This window comes from Octodon degus, unplaced genomic scaffold (genome assembly GCF_000260255.1).
Source record: "Octodon degus isolate 3935 unplaced genomic scaffold, OctDeg1.0 scaffold00208, whole genome shotgun sequence".
Taxonomy (NCBI): domain Eukaryota; kingdom Metazoa; phylum Chordata; class Mammalia; order Rodentia; family Octodontidae; genus Octodon; species Octodon degus.
The window spans coordinates 2,708,576-2,733,461 of NW_004524784.1; the positions used below are offsets into that span (position 1 = coordinate 2,708,576).

General features: G+C 45.2%; 2 protein-coding genes across 2 annotated transcripts in view; both read right to left on the reverse strand.

The window, feature by feature from the left end:
• CUNH10orf113 (chromosome unknown C10orf113 homolog) overlaps positions 1-13,742 on the reverse strand; it is a 47,696-nt gene extending 33,954 nt beyond the window's left edge. Inside the window, exon 1 of the mRNA XM_023704948.1 lies at positions 13,708-13,742. Within this exon, the coding sequence (XP_023560716.1) occupies positions 13,708-13,742 (35 nt within the window). The remainder of the gene's footprint in view (positions 1-13,707) is intronic.
• Positions 1-24,754, reverse strand: part of Nebl (nebulette) — a 403,483-nt gene extending 378,729 nt beyond the window's left edge. The window contains exons 1-2 of the mRNA XM_023704953.1: positions 24,556-24,754; positions 23,302-23,396 (exon numbers count right to left, since the gene is read on the reverse strand). Of these exons, the coding sequence (XP_023560721.1) occupies positions 23,302-23,396; positions 24,556-24,624 (164 nt within the window). The 5' untranslated portion in view covers positions 24,625-24,754. The remainder of the gene's footprint in view (positions 1-23,301; positions 23,397-24,555) is intronic.
• Positions 24,755-24,886: the final 132 nt, after the last annotated feature.

Sequence of the window (24,886 nt, forward strand, 5' to 3'; positions counted from 1 at the left end):
TTATTCTTCCTTTATAAATCACCAAAAGAAAAAGGAACTGCATTGTAAAGCAAAGTCCAGAACAGGCCTGCATCCCTGCTTAATCTAGGTCAGATGTAACTACAGAGGAAGTTGACTCCTTATGTGACATCACCCGGTTGGCCGCTGGTGGCCACAGGGTGACACAGCTATGTAGTCAACCTGCCTCTGTCACACATGCTATCCATGCATGCCTGGAACCTGCGCTCCAAACAACCAGAGAAAAGTCTGGGCTGATTCAGGAAACACAAATGCTGTCTGGAATAAGGCAGAGGACGGTCCACACATCTGTAGACGGTAGATGTCGCACTCTGGGCAGAGTGGTCCTCTTCCCTTCCCTCCATCCTGCTCTTGCATTATCAGAAAATGGGGGAAACAGTGCTGTGTTGGGACATGATTACCTTGGAACATTCATCTTAATTACAGAAGCTCTTAGTAACCGTTGCTTAGTAACAAACGCATTTGAAATAGATTTGTTGACTTATTAGGAGATGCTCTGAAAAGACCTGAGAGTGAAATTCACTGATGGAAAAAAATAGCAAGGGCCTGATAAAGTAAAGACATTTTTTTAGCCATGAAAGTACTTCCACGGGGAGGGCACTAATACACCCCATGAGTGAGTTGGACAGTATTTGACAGTATTTACTTTATGGCTGATCTATTGGGTCTGGGACCATTTCAGGCCCAGGTACCTGACCAGAAAGCTATCAAAGCTGTGTGACACAAATCTTAAGGCTGTCATTGACACGAGGTGCTACACAGAAAAAAAAAAAAGCAGGGGTCCCTGGACCTCCCAGCTCCCCAATATCCTTCCTGGCAGGGTGTTTGGATGCTTCTTTCCATTCAAGATTTCAGAAATGCCTGAGGCTTCTGATGAGGTGTCAAGTCAGAAGGCAAAAGCAGGCAAAGCTTCGCCTCAATCTTTCCAAGAATATTTCTTCAGCACCTGTTAATGAAATCTGCAATCAAAGTGGCAAGAGAAATGCATTTCAAGATGACACACTCACTGCATCTTTCCCAGTGTGAAACCCCACCCTCTTCTCCCTGGACCACAGCCTCCTCCTGTTGCCTGATAAGACTGCTCGCCTAGGATCCTTTGCTCACTGTCTCAGAGAGAGGATTCCCTCAGCAGAGCAAGTCCCTCCCCTCCCTGAGTCCTTCTGGTCTTCCTTTGGCCCTGCTTCTCCTCCAGCCTCTTCTCCATTCTCTCTGACATGCCTGGCCATCTCACCTTCCTATCTGGAAGTCCACAGTTGCATGTTTCTCCCTGAGTCCCTTCAAATCCAGCCAATGTCCCCCTCTCTTCTTTTTTTTAAAGGTAGATTGATTGATTGATTGATTGATTGACTGATTGATTGATTTGGTGCAGGGTCTCACTACACAGCTTAGACTCGTAGTGATTCTCCTGTCTCAGCATTCCCAGCACTGGGATTATAGGCATGGACCACCAACCCAGTTTCAAGTGGCTGGCACAGCTCAGGGAAAATACAGCATGTGGTACTTGGGATCAAACCCCGGTCCTTGTGCTTGCCAAGCAGGTACTTGCCTGCCAAGCTATCTCCCTGGCCCTCTCCCTCTCTTCAAAAGGCATCTGTGGTACCTCCCTAGTCTTCTGACCCTGTCCATCCCCTCTGCTTCCAGTTTACCTTGGCCCAAGCTAGTGGCCTCCAGGAAGGAGACAAGAAAACACCTGTTCTGTGGACCCCTGTTCACGTGTTGCACTCAAGGCCCAGAACTTGGGCCATGCACAGGCAGCTGCATATTTACTGTGGCTGCCTGCCTCCCCTCCCAACCCTGTGCATTTGAACTTGAACTTGAAGGTTCACGCATCAGCTTTCACACTGGCCTTGCTATGGCCACCCAACATCAACCCACTCAGGAACTCTTTCATGAAACCAATGTGCATCAAGCATCAGCATTCCAGGCATGGTTTTTAGACAGCAACGATAATGAAAACAACAACGAAGCATACTCGTATCACTGAGTTCACAGGATACTACCCAATTTTAGTCATGGTGGTGCACACTTGTAATTGCAGCACTGGGGAGGCTGCGGCAGGAGGATTGTCACAAGTTCAGGGCCAACCTGGGCTATACGGTGAGCTCAAGGACAGCCTGAACTACATACATAGTGAGATTCTGTCTCAAAATATAAAAAAAAGAAAATAGAAAAAATAAAAGGAATTACCCAAGTTAATGTGAGCGCTAAGAAGTACATGAGGCTAGAAAAGTCTGTCTGTCTGTTGAGACAGGTTCTTAATATATAGTTCAGGTTGGCTTTGAACTCACTACGTAGCCCAGGCTGGCTCTGAATAAGACAATCCTCCTGCCACAACCTCCCAGGTACTAGGATTACATGCGTGCACCACCATGCCCAGTAAACATTTTGAAAATAGAGAGGGTTGGGGGTATAGCCTAGTGGTGCAGCACTTGGCTAGCATGCACAAGACCCTGGGTATGGCCAGGGAAAGCACCCCTGTAGAGAACAGAAGGACAAAGGGTGACAGGCAGCAGGGGAGCAGAGTTTGGGGAAGGTGAATAGTGCAAAGGTCTCACTCCTTTTCGAGTCACTTCCCTCTCTGAGTTATGCTTCCCTTTCAGCAAATCAGTATCGACATCTAAACTAAATAAAGCCTCCCACTGCCAAATCAGAACAAGGATTGTTTTGGAAAGACTCAAGCTGAAATATAAAATGACAGAGCCTAGGTTTTCAAACATATATTTACAAAAATATTTTTTCCATATTTCAATATCCTAGTTTATTTGCAGCTCGCTTCTTTTTTAAACTAAGAATTTCGATGTGAGTATTGCAAGTTTTCACTTCCCATCAACTTTCCGACAAATTCTGCGAGGAACAGCTGTTCCCATAAAATTTAATTCACCACTTCTCCCCAAAAACAGTCAGTTGGATGTAAAATAAGTTTGCCTTCCTGTTCATATTTCACAACCAATTAAAACTGAAACCAGGGAACCCCCGCCTGGAGGCTGCTTCTGGGACCTGCACAAGCCCAGCGTGGGGGGCAGAACCCCAAGTCCCAGTGCCGAAGAACAGACCATGGAGCGCCAAACGCGGGCGCTGCCAAGAGAGAAACTGTTGGGGATGGTTGGCAAATACGAAACCGCGATGTGAAAACTTCAGGAGGATCAGCTGTGCAAATCCATCTCCACGTTTCCAAAATTCAAAAGACCGAGGCTGGGCATGGTGGTGCGTGCCTGTCATCCCAGCGCTCAGCAGGCTGAGGCAGGAGGAAGGCCTCAAGTTCAAGGCTAGCCTGGGCTACATAGTGAGGTTTTTAGGTTTTGGTGGGGTTTTTTTGTTTTGTTTTGTTTTTTTCCTTTAATTTGTGTATTTGATACAGGGTCTCACTACACAGCTTGGACTCATAGTGATCCTCCTATTTTCAGCTTCCCCACACTGGGAATCCAGTCATGCACCCCCATGCTTGGCCAGTCTAGGTGGCCAGCTCAGCATGCCCAGGAGCGGGGCCAGTGCAGCATGTGATGCTAGGGATCGAACCCCAGTCCCGCCACTTGCCTAAGCAGGCACTTAGTCTGCCAAGCTATCTTGTGGGCCCTTACATAGTGAGTTTAAAACCTTCATGCACTACAGAGGAGAGCCCTGCCCAAAAAAAAAAAAAAACCATAAAAAAGGTTAAAAGATGGACAGTACATACTCCTAGCTGACCCTGGTAGGAAACATCCTTGGTGGGACCTGAATGAAAGTCATCAAAGCCAACAGGCTGACAAGCTAACTCAGGATGTTTATTAATAGCTCCCAAAATAAAATCTTGGGATGCTTTCTAACATGCTCCCATGAATAGGAGGTACAGCTGAGACCAACCTCTTCCTGGTGGCCAAGAACAGCCCCAACAAGCTGGGGGTCTCTACTCAGAAGCGATGACAGAACACATCCTTGGCCAGGCCCAAGAAAATGAATGACACTGCCAGATATACAGTGTGTTGGGTGACCCCAGGGCCCAGTCACCCCAGAAGAGCAGGGAGGGCAGAGGGTGCGAGCAGGCTGAAGAGCGGAAAGAATAAGTCATCCTCCCCTTCCCCACATCCCCCCTTCAAGCAGCCTAGGCCACCACTCAGAAAACAAAAGATTTCTGCACACACAGCAGCACACACCACGTACCTCACCCCGCCTGCGTCAAGGCAGTGACTGTCATGCACAGTGACAGAAACCACCTGTGGGTGCCTCGTCCTCAGACATGTCCTATTCTGGCAACTTGCAGGGACCAAAACTCCCTCAAGGTCCTGATCTCATGGTAACTCTGGGATCATTTTTCTGACAGTCTATTTCCCTGTACACCAAACATGGGACTGTCCCTGTACTACCCACACTCAAAGAGCCCTTTTGGGGGGCAGTTTGTGCTGCATTTCTACAGCAGTCGGTGTTTCTGGCTGGCTGCTTCTAAATCCAAGCCACACTCACTGACATGCTCTCCCTTCTCAGCTTAATCTTCCCCTTTTGAGTTCATCACTTTCTAACACGTTATGTAGTTTTATTTCCGGTCCACTGCTTTCCACTGAAATGGAAGCTCCACAAGGGAGGGGCATCTTTAACTGCCTTCTGCTCAGCTGCTTTCCCAGTGTGCAGGGCAGTGCCTGGGTCACAGTAAATGTTCAATTAATAGTAAGTGATGGGTGATTTCCACTACTGACTGGATAAACGTGGGGGTAACTGAGCTACCATTATCAAGCCGTGGGACGGACGCAGCAAGCCTTCCTGGACTCGCTGCACAAGAAGACACTGAATTTCCACCGCAGTGTTCAAGAAACACGGGATTTCAACACAGGACAATCCCCAGGGAGTTTCCGGCTCATCTTTCTAGCCATCCCTTCACCAGCTTGGCCCAGTGGAAGTAACCTCCCACTTTGGACTCCAGTGATGGTAACTCTAGTACATTTCCAATCCATTCATTCCTATAAGCACCCACCCACCTGCACTTCCCAATGTCACATGCAGTCCCTGGGCTATTCCTCATACCACAAGCTAGCAGGTTAGAGACACTTATCATTAATAAACACCCAATACAAATCTAGAGCAAGAGAAGCCAAGAAAAAAACAGAAAAGAGATATTATTTCACCCCAGATTTTAACCAGCCCACCTAGTCCAACATCAGGTAATAGCAGACTGTGCTTGGTTCCAGACACAAATTCCACTCTAAACTCAAGAACCACAGGACAAGATAGCTCAGCAGACTAAAGCGCCTGCTTAGGCAGAACACAGTGGCTGGGGTTCGATCCCCACCATGTCATGCTGGCCCCACTCCCAGGGCACGCAGAGACGGCAAATGAGACTGGACGTGGTGGTGTGCCTGTAATCCCAGCACTTGGGAGGCTGAAAACAGAAGACTCACTACAAGTCCAATCTACATAGTGAGACCCTGTAGACATTGTCCTAAATACAGGGGGAAAAAAATAAAATGAGCCACAGGACAGGAACTTTACTTCCTATCTGGAGAGATGAAAGCCCAACATATCAAGTTCTGATCAAGAAATCCAGCAACCACGACTCTTCCTATTTGCTCTTCTAAAGTGAAAAGTGGCCATGGAAAAAGTAACTATACCAATGTCCCTGTGGATAGCAGCGTGGGTAACAGAATGATCCTAAAGGAAAGCAACATCCCTGCATGTACTAAGAACCAACATCACCGCCGCCCTTCCAGCCCTGTGGATTTCCTCTGGGCTCCTATCTGCTTGTCAGAAACTGTGCACCCTGTGCCAGCTCGCCTGCATGCAGCAGTGATGGGAATGGCCAGTGCTGGTGGGCAGGCTCTGAACATGCATTACCTCATCGCTAGGCAGCAGTCGCCATGGGCTTAGGGGGACCACCTGCAATCCCAGCACTCAGAAGGCTGAGGCAGGAGGATGACCGTGAGTTCACAGCCAGCTGCACTAACTAGTAGGACCCTTTCTCAAAAAATAAAAAAATAAAAAAAAAAAACTGCAGTACCATACCGTCTCAAAGCTGAAATATAAAAAGTCTCATCTCATAGCTCAGGCTCATAGTAACTGCCACACAGCAAAGTTACAAAGGTTAAAGCTAACTTCATACAACAGGAGTACATGTAGAAATTAAATGTGATCTAAAAAGATGTAGGACTAGTCAGATGTGGTACACACCTGAAAGCCCAGCACTCAGGAGGCTGAGACAGGTGGATCACTGCAAGTTCAAGGCCAGCCTAGGCTACAAAGTGAGTTCAAGCCAGCCTGAACTGCATAGTGAAATCCGGTCTCAAAACAACAAATATAGGGCTGGCCAACTAGCTCAGTGAATTAAAGTGCCTGCAAGTAGACACAGGGGCTAGGAGTTTGATCCTTGGGCCTGCAGTGCTGGCCCTGCCCCTGGGGCACCCTGAGATGGAAATTGAGACTGGGCATGGTAGCGTACACCTGTAATCCCAGTTCTTGGGAGGCAGTAAACAGGCGGATCACTACCAGTCCGATCTAGTAGTGAGACCCTGAACATCCTGTAGACCCTTCCCTAAAATAAAAAAGACAAATATATAAATAAATATATATATTACATTATTATATATTATATCATATATATAATAAATGTGGCATGCTTCTCTGCAACATCTTTCACCTTCTTCAGTAGTTCTCTTTGCTAAAAACTGGCTTAATCATGAAGATAACAATTCTCAAGTTCAGCAGAGGTGCTTCCAGTGTGAATATTGTGTAGGGAATAGCTTCTCTTTAAAGCAAACCCTACAGTCATGCTGAGGGAGTGAGCCACAGTTTAAACACTCTACAACATTAACCCACCAAAATCCTGGGCTACCACATCGCCTGTACACTGAAAAACTCATGATATAAAACAAGATAGGAAAAACATACAACTCTCCAAAACAACAGCACAGTTCTCCACATTATTCACAATGCTACAAAGTACATGTGCTTTCCCCAAATAGCAACATCATGACATAAATCTTCACTCCCAAGGATCTATTTAACGTGTGTTCTAGGAGAACAATTTTTTAACTCATTGTTTAAACAAAAAAATAATAATTTCCTTCTAAAACTCTTCAAAAATCTAAAATAATTTGAGAACACATTCCAATTCATAAAATGGACATAAGTACTTCGGTAATCCTGAGGGTCATGCCCACAAGAACGTCACACTTGAATCTCAAGTGACCCTGCATGTCTATAGTTCAAACAACAGTGCCAATTACGACATCTGGAAAGTCCAGTACAGGGAAATGGTGAAAACACTGCCTGGTTCTAGAAAAATTGACTACACGAAGGGTTTCCTCGGAAAAGCGGCACCAAGGAGTCATCAAGCCTCCCGTGTAGTGAGGCTGTGCCTGTTCTTCATAAACATCAGTTTGCCCTTGTCTTTCCTTACAATTAAGAGCAACACCCACCAGATGGTTGGGACAGAGGCCCCAGCCAGTCACCTCTGCCTCTCTCAGCTGCCACATGGGAAGTCACCCTATAGTTTGGGGCAGAACCAGACTCCAAAGTTTAGAACAAAGGTTTTTAGAAAAGTTAAAAATATTCACAAATCCTGAATTTCTAGCCACTCAAATGGTAAAAATAGAAAGGACCCATCGAAACCATAGGACAGGAAAAATCAAGAGGCTCTCATTTCTTCAGGGAGAGGAGGAATTATACTAGTATAATTTGGGCAAAGCAGCCTTGCCCTTTCTTTCCAGCCATGGAGAGCTTCCCAGCTGGCCACTGGCCAATGCAGTTTTTAAGCATGGTGCAGAAAAGTACAAGTGTACTTTTGTCCAAACGTACAAAGAGTTATCCAAAAAAGTAATCCAAGATAGAAACACTAGCAGTATTGGGGGAGGCACTGAAAGCTAAGATCTGATTATGGGAAGGAAAGGGGAGGAGTGTGTTTAGGATTTGTTTTCGAAGTCTAGGGCAGGGGTAGGCATGGAAGGGGAACGCTGTTTTTCAAAACATGCACGAACTCCATTGCTGGCTAAGATTTCTATCTCACAAAGTTCACCTGCGAGAATAGGCTGGCCAGGGACCAGGTCGACAGAAAACAAAGCAGGCCCAACCTCATGCTTATCACAGGATGCACCCAGGCCCATTCATGTACACGGGCCTTCCAGGAGCCCGTGGCTTATGCTATGGGGAGAATGCAATGCTACAAAAGCAAACTTATCTAACTCACCTTCAAAACACAGTTAAAATACTCAATAAAATAGTAAATTTTAAGAAAGTAAAGCTTGCTGGGAACGTGGCTTACAAGCAAGTGACTCATGCCTATAATCTCGCCCTTGGGAGGCAGAGGCAGGAGGATCACCATGAGTTCAAGGTCAGCCTGGGCTACATAGTGAGACCCTGTCTCAGAAAAAGGAAAAGAAAGAAGATGGAGCTAGCTGAGAAAGTTTCATGATAAAATTAACTTCTGAAATTGAAACACAAATTATAGGAATATTAGGATTATAAATCTCCACTCTAGAATATTTACGTCAAACTACATCCTAGGCCACTGTCAAGAAATTTCACGTTTCCCCTTTTTAAAATAAAGTGGTAAGAACTGTGTCATTTTCTGCAAAATGTTAAATTATATTCCTTCTTGCCATTTCGACTTGAAACTGAAGTTCATTTCCCTATAAATATTTTAATACTATTCTCCTCTGAGCAGGAACAATCCATCAGAGAACAATTTGTTAATTGCTTCACCAGCCTATGCACAAGTCATACAGGTAGGTTCCTGGATGGAAGAGGAGATCGCTATGCCTAGAAAATAGTCTCAAGAATCTGTACATCAGATGAAGAAACACATACTTCAGCCAACTTATAATTCAGAGAAAGTCTCTATTTCTCCATGTTTTAAATGTCTTTTCCAAGGCTTATTTAGGTATAATTGATATACAATAATTAACAGCACTAGCCAGATGTGGTGATTTATGTCAGTAATCCCAGGACTTGGGAGGCTGAGGCAGGAGGATCACCACAAGTTCAAGGCCAGGATGGACTACACAGAGTTCAAGACCAGCCTGAACTTCATAGCAAAACCCTGTCTCAAAAAGTCAAAAATTAAATTAATAACATTGAGGGGCAGGGGAGATAGCTCAGTAGAATAAGTGCTTGCCTGGCAAGCACAGTGGCCTGAGTTCAATCCCCGAATCCGAAAAAAAATTGAATACTTTGTTCAAAATTCCAAATTCACAATGTATATATTTCCTTTCTCCTATACTATCAAATGTTGTTTGTTTGGTTTTTTTGCGGAACCGGGGATTGAACTCAGGCCCTTGCGCTTGCCAGGGAAGCACTTATTCCACTGAGCCATCTCCCCGGCCCTATACTATCAAATGTCATGCTAATTTTTGCTTTGCTTAATTGTTTCTTGGTGAATCTGTTGTGAGTTGAGTGGGTGAATAAAGATATTCTGGATAAAGATAAGCCAGAGGCCTACCGCCAAGTACCTCAGAAGGTGACCTTCTATGGAAATAGGGTCTTCACAGAGGTAACCAAGTGAAACTGGGGTCATAAGATGGGCCCTACCCCAATAGGTCTGGTGCCCTTAAAAACCAAGGTGATTAGGAGCTAGATGCACAGAGGGAAGAGAACATAAAGGCACACAAGAAGCCGGCCACCTACAGCCCAGGACAGTGGCTTGGGACAGCCTCCCTCACAGTTCCTGAAAGAAAGCAGCTCTTCAGACACACTGACTCAGACTTTTGGCCTCCTGAATTGTAAGACACTAAATTTCCCTCATCTAAGCCTCTCTGTGTTAGGTGCTTTGCTATTGCAAAGCCCGGCCAACCATTACAGAGCCCACAGGACTTTTTAGCTTGAAGTCTTCCCAAGCCATCTCTGTCCCCACCCAGATGAGAATTTTGCCAGGAATTAATGTCACATTTATTAGGCTGCAATTTCTACAATCTGTCTCTTCCCCTTTCTAAAAGTGAGATGTGAATTTTTCCCATCCTTGAAGCTGTTTTGCAGACAGTTTCTCAAAAGGAACAGGCAGTAACAATTACACCTAATACTTCCACAGTGTCTACTCCATGTCAACTGCTTCCGCAGATGATCCTAAAGATTTATAACAGTCATCAGAAGAGCAGGCAATACCCCTGTCACCAACCACTGACACACAGCATCCACTGTAAATGGGAAAACTAACACAGCATGACCACTTTATGGGGGAGAACTGAGGCACTAAGGGATAGTAAACCTGCTGATCCCTGGTCACCCTCCCCCTCACTTTCCACCACATTTTCTTGTTGCTAAGGGCCATTTCACCATGGCTGTGGTTCTAGGGCCACATCTGCAGGTTTTTCTTGGGTCCCCAAGATGCTCCTCTGGATCTAAATAGTCAAAACTCTTTGATTGGCTCTCCTAACTCCTACTCCTAATTTCTTAATAATGTTTGTGGATTATTACTAGTAGCTCTATTTCTCCTTAGTTCAAAGGATGAAAGCCAAGTAGGAATCAAATAATTACTTTTTCTTCATGATCATTTACTTGTTTGTTATCATAGTGTCTCTCCCCAAACCATGGCTCATCTCCCATTAGCATATAAAGGCTTTGAAAACTCCTCTTTCTTCAAGCTTTTTCATAAGCCATTGCCCTCTGTACCTGATAACTTCCCTGATCCAACTCTGTTTGTGCCCTTTCATGAACTCACAGCCATCCATCACTAAAACTGTATGTTGAAATCATCTGGGCTCAGAACTCTTTGATTTTAACAAACATTCTCCCTCTCCCCTCTCTGTAATAATCACCACTTTTTTCACTAGAACTTTATTTTTCATAGTTTCCTCATTTCAGCCACCTTTCATTCTATTCCTTTTGCTGTAACTTGGCTTGGTCCCCAGTTTGGCCCTACTGGGAGAGTGAAATCTTCAACAAGTAGGGGTGAGTGCAGGTCTTTTTTTTGTTTGTTTGTTTTGCGGAACCAGGGATTGAACTCAGGCCCTTGCACTTGCCAGGGAAGTACTTATTCTACGAGCCATCTCCCCGGCCCCAGTGCAAGTCTTGGACCACTGGAGATGAGCCCTTCCAGGGAACTGTGGGACCCTGCGCTGTTCCTTTTTCACTCTCCTCCTGGCCATGAAATGGCTTTGCTCTGCTACACACTCCTGCCATGATGCACGGGCCTGCCACAGGCCAAAGGCAATGGCCCCACCCAAGCATGGACTGACCCCTCAAAACTGGGAGCCAAAATAAACCTTTTCTCTATAAAAGTTGATTTATTGCAGGCATTTAATTTCAGTAATGGAAAGCCAACACACCTTCTTTTGTTTACTCATTAAAGGCCAATTTTACCACAAGCAAACTGGAAGCCAAGGAATGTACTAGGAGGAGTGCAATGTTATGTGGCTCCTATCCACAGAGAGCTCTCAAAGCCTAGGACTGCATGAGCAAACACAGCCCTGCCCTCCTCTCCTACACCGCTGATAAATTTTCCTAAAGCCTGGGTGTGGTGTGACCCACAGTTCTTGCCTTCACTCTAGGGGATTTCAGGTAAGAGATCACTTGTTCCACACAGCCCCTACTTCCTCGCCACCCCATTCTTCTTTTCCCAATTCAGACCAAAGCAGTATGAAAGCAGGCAGACTATGAAAAAAGCAAAGCCAGAAATCCAGTGGACTTCTTTGCTCACACTTTCAGCAGATAGTGCCAAAGTGCTGGCAGGCTGGGAAGCCTCCAGACAAGGGCCACAGAGGCACCGCTGCCATGGAGCATATTTCATGCCCCCTTCTTCTCTTCCTCATTCAAAAGCTCGCTGCCATCTCTCACCCTCACGTCTCTCCTTCCCATACACAGATCCCCTCACTAGACATGCTTCTTTTCAGAACACAAATCCTCCCTCTGCCACCATCTAAGTCCTGACTTGTGCCTGTCCCACAGCCATGACATCCTTCTGCCCTTCCTCGCTTTCTTTGGTGTCACAGGTTGGTAGAGACAGGCGATCCTAGGTATTCCATGAGTCTCTTCAAAGCACTACTTAATTCCCCTCCCTTCAGGTACCTCCTTTATGTGACCACCTGTTTTTTACCTGCTACAAAATTATTTTTTAAATCCTGAGAGGCAAGTTCTCCTCACCTACCAGGATACATCAGACAGAAGGCTGCTGTACCCCATTCAGAATAAAGATATTTTTAAAGCCAACCAACACACACTTACTCAGTGTCTGTTACAAACTCACCATATAGAAAGGAAAAAAACAATATGCTTTCTTTTCAACGTCTGCCAGCCTGCCCTTACACAGGACGCCACTCAGGCAGCAGCCCCAGTGACAGAGCATTTGTGTCTACAGACGCTACTCAGCCCTCCAGGAGCTCAGAACACAAGAGACACACAAACAAACCCGCCTCCCGACTCCCGGCCCACCCAGCTGACATTACATAACCAGTTCTCAAAAAAAAGGCCACAGAGGCAACCCCTCTACACAGGATTTTCCTTCTTTAGCAGCCTCAGAGGAAGAGATGTGCTAATATGGTGCTTCTATTCCCAGCAGGAATAACCCTTAATTATTATGTGCCTGAAGCATCTCAAAAGTTTTAAATAGAATTTCACGTAACATTAAGAAAATTGGGAACTACGTCATTGGTAACAGAAAAGATGTTACACAAAAAAAGAGTGAAAGAGTGGGAAGAGGTGGAGGGGGCACAGATTCTTTTGAGTTGCTTAGGAAGTTCTGGAAATGGAGAAGAAAAGGCATGTGATTACCAAAATGCAAAATCCCATGAGAAAATAAAATTCTTCTGTGGAAGAAATACAGACCTTTCATTCATCACAGATTGAGTCACAGATCCCTGATTAAGTTTCAGAAAAGAAAGTGATTAGACCTATTATCAAGGGATCCATATATTGGATATGCAAGTGAATGTATATATGATCTTTTGTCAAAATCACAGGATTTGCTCCTACAAGTCTGGAAGTAGAGTTGCAACAAGGTGATTTAATCAACACCTTTCATGGGTGGCATCCTTCTCTTCCTCCTTGGAGAAGTCATCTAGCTGTCCATTTCAGTATTTCCCTAAGCAGAAGGCGTGCTGGGAAGTGGTCCAAGCACAGCCGGCTCCAGCTGGGACTGTCACACGGATCCTTGTGGTGAGGAGGGTCTAATACCTCTCACTGAGTGCCTGCCATGGTTGGAGATGTGAGAATAAAGCTGGCTGAGTTGCTCAAGTGGCCAACAGGGCTCACTGTGTCATGACTAAGCCAGTAGAGGGGTCTGCTCCACCAAAGAGTGTTTTCTAAGCATTGTATGCAGCATACAATGACAGGACCAGCCCCTATGGGAAAGGCTTATTTATAAAAACAAACCATAGAGAGTTATTCCGTGGGGGTTTCTATGGCCAGCAACTATTTATGTATCTTACCCAACTTCTACTGACTAAATGAAGATGGTAGACTCCACATTGTTCTTACCAGAATGGGACAAGAACATTCATGATATGAACAAAGAGGGCATTTGATTAAGACAGGGTAGGTCATACCTGTTGTGTCATAAAGAATTTGATTGGCCTTGCTCCATAGTTCCTGGAAACTATGGAATACTTGGAATTCTAAATACTTGGAATTTCCCGAGTAACTGGAGTTTCTCTGTTATTCATAAGCCCCTGGACACATCTGAATATCTGCTTTCAAAAAGAAAGCTATGACGGCAGGCAGCATCTTGGACTGTGGCGGGCCATCTGAGGTGCATGCAGCCTTACTGCAGGCTGCAGCCCTAACTCATGAGGCAACGCTCACTCCAGGTGGTTAACGTCAGCATCACACTGTGACATTGCGACACCCACTCTCAACACCTTAAACGCTTGCCAGGAACAGTCCCTTTCAGGGACTCTGGAAACAGACCCGACCTTCCCTACTCCGCCCGACCCCTTCCACCCCCAAACTGAGAACCAACATGGTCCAATAAGCAGAAAATCACTTCGAGTGGATACACAGACACAACTATAGTACAAGACAAGACTATTTTTTTTTCGGAACCAGGGATTGAACTCAGGTCCTTTCATTTGCTGGGCAAGTGCTTATTCCACTGAGCTATCTCCCCAGCCCCATGGCAAGACTTTTTGAGGAGGTATGTAATGTGTTCTAGGTAAAAACTACAATGAATGCACAAAGAGTCAAACAGAAGACAAGAGATTTCAGAACCTTTTCACAAAGGCATTCAGAGACTTAAGAGTTCAAAGTAATGTTTAGGCAGCAAGACATGAAAAATGGATGACAAATGGTGAAATAAGTGCATTTAACAAATGATGAAACTCATGTCCAACTTTTATTAAATATTCTGTACCTGAAACTGCTCAGCTTATTTCACTATTCAAATGAATCCTTAATCCTATGAGGTCAAATCTATTCTTACACCCATTCTACAGGCAAGGATACTGATGCTTAACAAATGTCATGAAGGCTAGTAGCCCACTGTGGCAGCTCAGGAGAAAGGTAAATAGAAGTGGGTAGAGAAACCTGTGGAAGGTTCCAGATGTTTGTAGAAACCCAACTTGGTTTCTTTATCTGCAGGCTACAGGCAGCTATCAAATAGGAACCAAATCATGTTCTGAAAGAGAATGATGATGGCCATCTGTGAAGAAGAGAAAGACTGATCAGGGGACAGTGGTAAGGTCCCTGGCCACAGAGAAGAGAACCTGGGCTGGGGAAAGGGCAGGGGAATGGATACATGGGTTTGGTACCATGGGGAGGGAGGTGAGGAAGACGACAGAGAGGACATCAGCACAAGTGTGCAAAGGGCACGCCCTCCTGGGTGACACATGTGCCAGCTGTGACTACTCTGTGCAAACTCACGGAGTTCATGCTGTTGATCCACTCATGGACAATGAAATGCTATTTAAAGACCATATTCGATACTGTGGGCAGTTGACGCGCTTCCCCCAGTCCCAGGTCTGCAGCCCCGGGCCGAGCACAGCCGTCTTACTCCTCCAAGCTCTCCGGCTTGGCTTTGCACTTGCTTTCGATGCGTAATGAATGTCAGGGGAGCCCATCAAAGATTTTTGTCTAAATGGCTTTGTAAACCTCTGCGCTGAGGTAAAAGTAGAGCAGACCACCAGTCCAGCTATTGATCAGTTCGATTCAGGAATGCACATCGAAAGAGCTGTCTGCTAGCTCCTCCCAGCAGCCAGTGGGAAAGATCCCACAGAGGAAGCAGCAGGGTAAACAGAAGCTAACCGCGAGCCACTCCCTCCTGGACCCCACTAGGAAAATGCAGCTCTTGCTCTACATAAAATGAATGCTGAGTTTCTCTGTGCGGTCAATAACAGCCATTCAAACCTGATTCTTTAAGAAGTGGCCTTTTTCATGGCTGTGTAGGCCCCATCTAGGTACTGCGAGAGAGGCCTGAGGAACTGTGTGCTTCATTAGCAGGACTTTGCTCAGGTCCAACAGCAACGTGAGCACAGAAGAATCAATAGCAACCCCTGTCTCTGAAAAGTGCTGGTTACTCCCCCTTATAAATAGCCTCCAAATGTTAAAAGCTGCCCTAGGGCTGCCCAGTACACTTACACTATAAAGCAGAAACAGAAAGGAAGAGAAAAGAAATTCAGCTCCTACTGCCTCCAAAGACCCTGAAATGCTCCCCGCTCTACAGCACAGGGTGTCTGCCATGGCTGCATCTCTCCCAATGCACATTCCCAGAATCTGTGCTCAAACGCTCATCTGAAAACGTTTAAAGAAGATCTACCGAAATGTACTCTTACACCGGTCCTTGACACATAATCAATACACCTTTAAGTGCACACATCTATATCTTGCATTAACCTTGCCTTTCGCTGTGATTCAGGGGATATCGGCTCAGCTTCATCAAGAAATCTTTCCTAATCTGACATCATTCCACAATAAATGTGTCATCATAAACAGGCAGAAACTGTGTATCAGAGACGTTTTCTGGAAACATGTTCAAATGAGCCAGAGCTCAACGCACAATTTGTAAATACGGTTCTCTACCATGACTCCAGGGTATTAAAATGCCTTTGGTATTGTCAATGGTTATGGCAACTGAGACCCAGAGTGTTTAGCATGTGTACCAGAACATTCTCATTCAGATCAAAGTGTATCCCTTCTTTCTCAGTCACCCAATTATGACAGAACAGAAGTCATCTGTCCCAATGAAATACAATACCAAGGAGCAAAGGTCTCAATTTTTCTGGGAGGTACGCAACTTAAAAGTCAGGCTCACTGGATATAGTGGTGCATGCCTGTAATTGTAGCACTCAGAAAGCTGAAGCAGGAGGATTACTGTAAGTTCAAGACCAGCCTGAATTACATAACCAAGACACTGTCTTGAAAAATGAAAAAACAGTCAGGTAAAACACCTAATGAATGCTAACTGGAATCTACATGCTACAATATACTCCCATAGAAACTATCACTTTTAACAAGGTGACATTTTCTTGTATCTTTAGGGAGAAATAGAAGACAGTTTTCAATTATTATTATAAATAAGGGATTGGTCTTACACTTGGGTGTCTAACAGGTATCATCTGACATATGAAGACTCACAATTGTTTATCCCATTTAACCTCTATAATATATTTATTTGAGTGAAGATTTCCCCAATTTTATAAAACATAATGAAATCGGAAAGAAAACACTAGCAAGGGAAGGCTTTCAGAAAGATACTGTATTTTGAAACTGAGCCTCTAAGTGCTAACAGTAAATTCTGATTTTGTTCTGGGTTAGAATTCCTAAGTCCATGCCATTGATAGGGATATTTTATCCCTGGGTCCCCTGCCTTTTGAAACCCAGTTACCAGACCCCTGCGTAGGCTCCTCAAAGCCCATCTGCACAGGGTTTTCCCAGCCCACCCAAGTGTCAGGAACTCGCCTGGCCTTGCCTGAACTGTGGATAAATGCAGAGACCACACTCTGAGACACTGGCATCGCCCGAAAGTATAGAATTGGTTAATGCTAACTGAGCACTTCCTAAGTGCCAGGGTCTAGGGACAAGTGGGGAGCATTCCTATGCCTCTGAGGGGACACAGATTGGGAGGCATCAGTTTCCCTCACACTTGGCCACTGGCTGGAGCAGGGCTGGTGCAGACAGAAGTGTGGGAAAGCAAGGAGGCCAGAGCATCTCGTGGCTCTGTGCTTGAGACGAATCCCAAATGCGTTCTGCTCTGCAAAGGCTCTACAATTAACGAACCAAAACAGGCAACATGGCTCATCCTGTAATCCCAGCTACTCAGGAAGTTGAGGCAAGAGGATCTTGAGCAAGGGCCTGAGTTCAATCCCTGGTTCTGCTAAAAAAAAAAAAAAAACCTAGTGTTTCTCAAATTTGAACAAAAACTATTGTCTGTATTATGATCCAGGCCATACTTACACCCATAATACTGGGGGAAACCATTTTCCACCAAAAACGCTATCTGACTATTGGAATGCACTTTGATATTTATTTCCTCTTGCTATTTTTCCTTCTTTCTTTAAATTCTGGTCACAACCCTCTATTAGGTAGCAATCCAGTGTGAAAAACTTTAGTATAAACCTTTCAGTTTAAGCTGGTCATGGTGGTGCATGCCTGTAATCCTAGCACTCTGGGAGGCTAAGGAGGGAGGATTGCAAATTTGAGCCAAGCCTGAGCAATTTATCGATTCACCCCTCAGAAAATACTCCAGAACTAGCGTACCACTGCAGACTGAAGGTCTCCCACACACCAGGCCCTGCACTGGCCCCTTTCCATGTGTGGCCTTACTGATTTTCACACAGCTATATAGGTCTAGCATTAATATGCCCATTTTACAGACAAAGAAACTGAAACTTAGCAATTCAGAGACAGGCTCAGCACAACAGGATGAAGCCAGGATTCAAGCCAGCTCCAACAAGTTCCACCTCTCTAATAACAACACACCACAATGAGTGCAAGTTTCTTCGGTAACCAGAGCTAACCAAACAGGAGGAATTTCCTAAGTTCCCTGGAGATAATTTGAGTCCTGGGAAGGTTATAGAACCAAATGTGGGATGCTCAGACATATCAGAGGGCTAGATGCAGGACAGACTCTTGGGTTTGCATTTCGTTGTTTCCTTCCTTGTCCTCCAATGACCTCAGCTAGGACAAACGAGGAAGGACCAACAGAGAAATGGTAAGTGAGAGCCAGCAGAGCAGTGGCCTAGATAATCACCTTCCAGACAGCTGGCTGAAGTGCACTGTGGTACTGACCACGCTGAGGGCTCCTAATGACAAAGCCCAGCATCCTCAGGACTATGGATGGACCATAAATATTCAGGAGACGGCGCGAACGCAGCCGGAGGGAGAGTAACAGCAATACTCAGCACCTGCTGCTTCGTTTTTCAGAAGTCTTCCAAAATCATGTTAAGTGAGTCTCTTGGGCGATGGGGAATCTTAATCAGAAGGATAACTAAACATCCTTAGACATTTGTCTTCTTTTAGGCCTATCATTAAAGATGCATTTGACAGAAATTCAAGAGATATAAAATGGATACAGGTCCAGACAAATACTCAGCCCAAAACATATCTGCAGAAGAGATGATGTGGGAAAATTATGGGCAAGGTCCTATTAAACTATTGCTCATGACCCCGTGCCTCGCCTGATCCAAGATAATCGGATATGCTGTGACAGCCTATAACCAGCCAGCCATTGGCACAGCTATAAATGGTAATCTCCTGGAAAATGTTTGAGAAATGATTTTTTTCACACATACAAAGTAAATGCAAATTTTGACTGCTACATATAACAAATTAGACAATTTAACAAATAATCCAATGGTTTATATTTTTTGTGTGGCGTATCACACAGCAAAAGGATTATCGTTTAACTTAGCATATAAATTCACATCCAAGCACAAGCTATGTTTCTTGTCTAATCATCTAGTTTCTCAGCATCTTTTAGCAGTAAGAACATTGCTTAGCCCTCTTTGCTTTGCATGTTCTGAGATGAAAACAATCCAGAATGTGCTCGAGAAACCACTGCCTGCTTATGAAACATAAAGCTTGTGCAAACATGGCACGTACTCAAGCCGACCAGTTTGTTTTTAAATATTTTAATAGTGTGCACTGCTGCGTCAGGAACTAAGTGTGCATTATGCCCGATCTTACATCAATATGTACTATTCTTTGATCATTATATCCAAAGATCAAAATTTAAATATCATATAAATTATATTTTATACATGTTCTCCGCAGAAAATCAAACAGAATACTTGGTTCTTCTCTAAACACAGGAGAATATAAACAAGCAACACATCGAAACCAAAGAGCTCACTGCTTTATTCCATTAAAAAATGCCCTCAGGTGTCAATTAAAAGAAAAACCCTCTACATTTTTTAAGATAATTCTAAATGTCTGTGTGCGTGGTCTCACATTTTTAAACATATTCCTAATACTTCTTTTAAAGGTTCTTAATTATGCATGATATTTTCACAAGAAATTCTACTTAAATCTTCTTTCTAAAAACTCTGAGAGGTTACATAAGCCAAGAGAGACAATAGTAGAATTTTAACAAGCAAAACTGCATCCCCAAGACCCACGAAAATTTATCATTTTCACACAAAAACTATACAGTATATACCTTGACTAGGTCCTGGGGTTTTTTTGTTTGTTTGTTTTTGTATTTTAGGGAAGGGTCTACACGGTGTTCAGGGTCTCACTACCAGATCTCACTACTAGATGGACTCATGGTGATGCTCCTGTTTACAGCCTCCCAAGAGCTGGGATTCCTGGTGTGTGCCACCACACCCAGTCTCAATTGCCATCTCAGTACACCCCAGGGGTGAGGTCAGCATGGCAAGCCCTGGGATCGAACCCCAGCCCCTGCACCTGCTTGCAGGTACTTTAATCCACTAAGCTATTTGGCGGGCCCCAAATCCTGGTTTTAAAAACTCAGTTGTAAAAGTTATTCTTAGGAAAATGGGTGAAATGAGAACATGGATATAAATATTAGAAAAACGTTTTTGTTAATTTTCTTAGGTACAACAATGGCTGATTTGTTATGACAATGTCCTTATTCATAATGATCTGCATAGGGATGAAATGTCATGATCTACAAAAATGCCAAATAGCCCAACAATGTTTAAAAAATTGTATATATATGCTGGTAAGATGGCTCAGTGGTCTAAGGCACCTACTTGGAACGGGCCTAGCAAAGCACAGGGACCATGGTTCAATCCCCCAGCACCACATGCCAGCCAGCCCCACCCCCTGGTGGGCTGAGCTGGCCACACACACACACACACACACACACATAAATAAAATTTAAAAATAAAATAAAATAAAAAATTGTATATATGACCACCAGTAGATTAAAAAATGAAGCAAATAGGACAAAATGTCAGTAATACATGAGTCTCAGTACAGGACATACAGCTGTTCCTGTCCTCAGCCTTCCTTATCTGTGGGGTCCACATTCAAGATTCAACTAATGCTCAATCAAAAATGTTTTTTAATAAATTCCACCTGCACTAAACATACAGACTTTCTTTGCCATTGTTTCTTAAGCTATACTATCTGCACAGCATTTACAATGAATTATTCATTATAAGTTATCTAGAAGTGATCTATGGTCTGTAGAAGGATTATATGCGTCCAGGTAAACACTCCAACAAAAGAATATGAGCATCTGCAGATCTGGGTGTGGGGAAGGGTCCTGGCAACAACCTGAAATACTGAGGAATGACTGTCCTATTCTTTCACTCATTCTGTATGTACGGAAATTTTCACATTCAAAAGTAATGAGGATAGTGGAAGAATAGTTGTTTTCATGTAAGCGTATGTATGCACTGGCTGTTGAAGCAAACTAGGGACAGGCAAAATACTGCTTTATGTAGAGAGCAAACAGTTCATTTTCTGGGAGTCGTCCACATTAGAGAAGCAATTTTCCACCGCTGACCCACAGAAATGATGGCACCCTTGCAGCCCACCACAGGGAACTGTGATTGACACAGAGCACCTAAATGGGGGCAGATGCCCCAGGGTCCCCAGAGGGCAATCCACAAGCACCAGTTTACATGGCAACATGCGCCCTTAGAACATTATGGGATGAGAACAACAGATGCCTTTGACCCAGGGACCCTCGGAGCAGATGGAACCGGCAACTCCCCAAGCCTTTGGAGTTAGCACATCAGGCTATAATATGAACTTAAGGCAAAATTAAACGAACATAAAGCCTCAGCTCACTCTACTTAAAAATATTCTTATATTTCCTTTTTTATCTATTTAATAAACTCACTACCAGATCCAAGTATTAAGGCAAAAACTGATATACTACCCTAAAAATCTGACTTGAAACTACTTTTATAAAATACTGGAATCATATTAGAAATGATAAATCTGCAAGCATTTGATTTAAAGTTACCTGAGGTATTAACAAGATTCAGCCCTACAAAACCACATAGCAGGCTATTTCCTACGAATAAATACCTTGGGTTTGGGCTGGGTTGGTTTGAGGACCCAGAAGTCAGCATTACTGGGTACTCTGCACTGTTAAATCAAAGTACAAACCAGCCTCTCTATACATGTCCACAACTTGCTGCAGAGTCTGAGATTCTTTTTTTAATCAAACTGAACTTAAACTAATCAGCAAATGTTGGCCTTAAGTGGCCCAGTGGCATGACTCTGCTTCGGTTGCCTCTTTGTCATTTTTTGTCATTTTCCAATAGCAGCCAATTCTCCATCTAGCCATCTTTGAAGCAACAAGTCATCCCCTGTGTTCCCTCTCCTTCCCTCCCAACTCCAGGCCTGCCAGGAGCACCCACAGGCATTGTTAGTGCTTTGGTCAAAGCTGTAAAGGATCCTGACGTGGCTCATAAAACCTGATAGAATGGGGCTACAGGCTGAAACAACCACAGAAAGAGCGGCGGACTTTCCTTTAACCAAAGAACAATTATTCCGTTTATGGCTTGAGGGCCCTTTCCCTTCTCCTTACTGCCCCCTGCCTTTGATCGTTAACCAATCATTTAGATTCCGCACTATAGAAAGCAGAAGACCAGGACCCTGAAACTTCATTTTTGCTCCACCTCTTCCCAGGAAAAGGCATGATGTAGAATATTAAACAAAAAGTTTGGGAGATAGCTACGGACCTCACTTAACCTCAGGAGTACTTAATTCTTTCAAGGGTCCATTCTCTCATTTCTTCAAAAGTCTCTGGTTTACCTACAAGCACTAAACCAAACCAGAAGGAAATACACATAAAACAAACAAAATTTAATTATTCAACAATGTTTTTTAAAGCTCGTCCCCAGAAGGGCAGAAGCACATTACATTTGGTTATCAAAACTTTGCAGCCTGTGAAGATGTGGAGACCCAGCCAGCTCCAGGAGACCTGGATAAAGCTGTGTCAGACACTCTGGGCTAAAGCTCTGGCAACATTCCAGTCAAAGGGCCGGGGTCAAGAGCCAGGCCAGCCCCACAGGGATGCTGTGAGGAACAGGAAGCCTTGGGAATCAGGGCCAAGAGCACACAGCTAAAAGCAGGGTATGCCTCAGGCATACTCCCTGAAGTGGAGGAAAAAACTAGGCCCTAAGGCAGCAAGGTAGCCATGTGGAAGTTCTGGCAGACACAGTGGTCTCAGGTTCTCCTGTGGTGTATCTTCTCAAGGCCTCAGTTTATCTGTCAAGTGGGGGTAACAGTGCCCCTTAATTTAAGGGTTATTGTAAAGATTTGACTCATTCGAGTCAGTCTGAATAAAATGCTCAGAACAGGCTCTGACAAACAGTAACTCTACATAAATGTTGGCTAGCTGCTGTTTTAGGCTAGAAATGTGCCTTCAGAACAGCCCTTAAGACAACATCTAACCTCTTCAATCCCCCTATTACCAGACAGCTGGAAGTACCCATTCTGCCACGGCAGATCCACAACAACAGACCTACTACTAACAGGCTTGAGCATCACGTCTCAATTCTCTGGCTCCCTGTTTAAGTCCCAGGATGCCTGGCATGGTCTCGGCTGTGACCAAGCACATCAGACTCCTCTCCCTAGCAACTGGGTTCAGATATAACACAGCAAGCTGGTAACATCCTATGATTAAAATGGAAATTGACATACGATGAAAATGGAAATGTACCTGACATGCATGTCAGAGCCCACACATTCTCAGGGGGTAAGTTCTGCAGCTCCTAATAAATGTCCCTAAGCCTGCAAGTCTGTGAACCTCAAAGACAAATGTGGTGGAAGATATACACAAATTACCCTACACATTAGCAAGACATCAGCACAGTGACCTTCAGCAAAGTCCACGGCCCTGGAGTCCACGGCATAAGCAGGTAATTGGCCACCCGCACACCTGGGTGGCACTGTGAGTCAAGCCTTCAGAACAGGCAGAGCCAACAACTTGCTGCTCCACGCTGTGCCACAGTGGTGAGCCAGGCTGGTGATACTTACGCATTACAGTAGGGCTTCTTTTCATAGCCTTTGTAGTTGTTCATGTTGAGAGCCATCTTACAAACCTCACAATGGAAACATCCTTTATGCCAATACTGAAAAAGAAAATAATGAAAAATCCAGTATGATGCCAGTTCTGGCCAGGAGAGGAGTACAAAAAGACGTTTTAGTGCACCACAGTCCCAATATTTAAAAAAAACTACATGGAAATGACTTCAGGCAGCAGGGCATGTTTACTCACTTTCCACTCAGTAAATGAGGCAGGGCACTGCTCAATTTGAATTTAATTTAGGTTAATCTCACCACAACTACAGACTCTGGAGGGAAGACTCGCTAAGGTCCATACTGCCCTTCTACCAGCAGCCAGGAAGGAACTCTGAGGCTGTTTAATTGAGAAACGGAGCCCAGGGAGTATCTTCAAAAGGAAAAGGATCCCAGTTCAAAGTGCTTAAACGCAGAGTTTGGAACAGCTCCAAAAATGTGTGCACCGGAAGTCAGGCAACCCTTGGTGGCTGCAGATAGAATAGGTAAGTCGCCTTGCCCCCATCCCTATCCAAACTGCAGGAACACAGTCTCTGTCTGGGAGGATGTCTTGCTCTAGGGAGGCACTAGTGTCACCTCAAATTCCTGGGTACACGTCAGGCTGGTTTTAATTGCCAGTCACTCGCCCGGAGTACCCAGGTCTCTCTCAAGCTGTCGGATTCCATCACACACAAGAACACAGGTCACAGTTGGTGGCACCCCAGCTAAATCCATTTCCTCTGGAATTCCCCACCCCGGTGGATTAGACACCCATGGGTCTGGCTCACTGCATGAAGCCTGTCTCTTGGGTGGGGATTATTCTTAGCAATGCGGCAGCGGCTGCCCCATGACATATTAATTACTATTTGCTTTTCTCCGGAGCTGCGGTTGCGTGAGGTGCTGGGGCAAGGGTTAAGTGAGGGGACCTAAGGTGGAGTAAGGTCAGGAACAGCGCAGAAGAGGGAGGGGTGCAGCTTGCCCAGCCTGGTCCCTCAGTGCCCCGGCTGCTGCCCCACCACCACCACACGAAAAAAAAAAAAAAAATAGCGTAGGTTCAGACAGCACGGTACCCGACCGCAGCCTTCCAGTTCCAAAGCCACTGTCGCCACGCATAGTCCGCGACACCTCTGCCCCGGTGCCAAGACGCCTCCGATCCCAAAGACCGGCTCTGCCCTTCGTATCGCATCCCCGTGCCCAAACTTCCCGGAGCAGGTGCAGCCCGCGCCCTCTCACCTTATCCAGGCAGTTGACTTTCTCCGTGGGGTACACGACTTTCCCGCAGCGGGCGCACTGGGGGTTCATGGTCGCGACTCCCGCGGGCGGTGGCTGCAGCGGCGACGCGGCTGGGGGCTCCGGGGAGCCGCTGTGACATCCCACGGGGACCCCCGCTCCTCCCGGTCAGGCGCGAGGCTCTGCGCACGGGGTGGAAGCCTGAGCCGGGCGCCGGGAGCCGGTGGGGCTGGGAGCGCGGGGGGCGCGCGGGGCCTGGCTGGCGGCGGCGCTCCGGGCTCCGGCTCAGTTCGGCGCGGCTGGCTCTGTCTGCGTCGCTGGCGCTCCAGGTAGC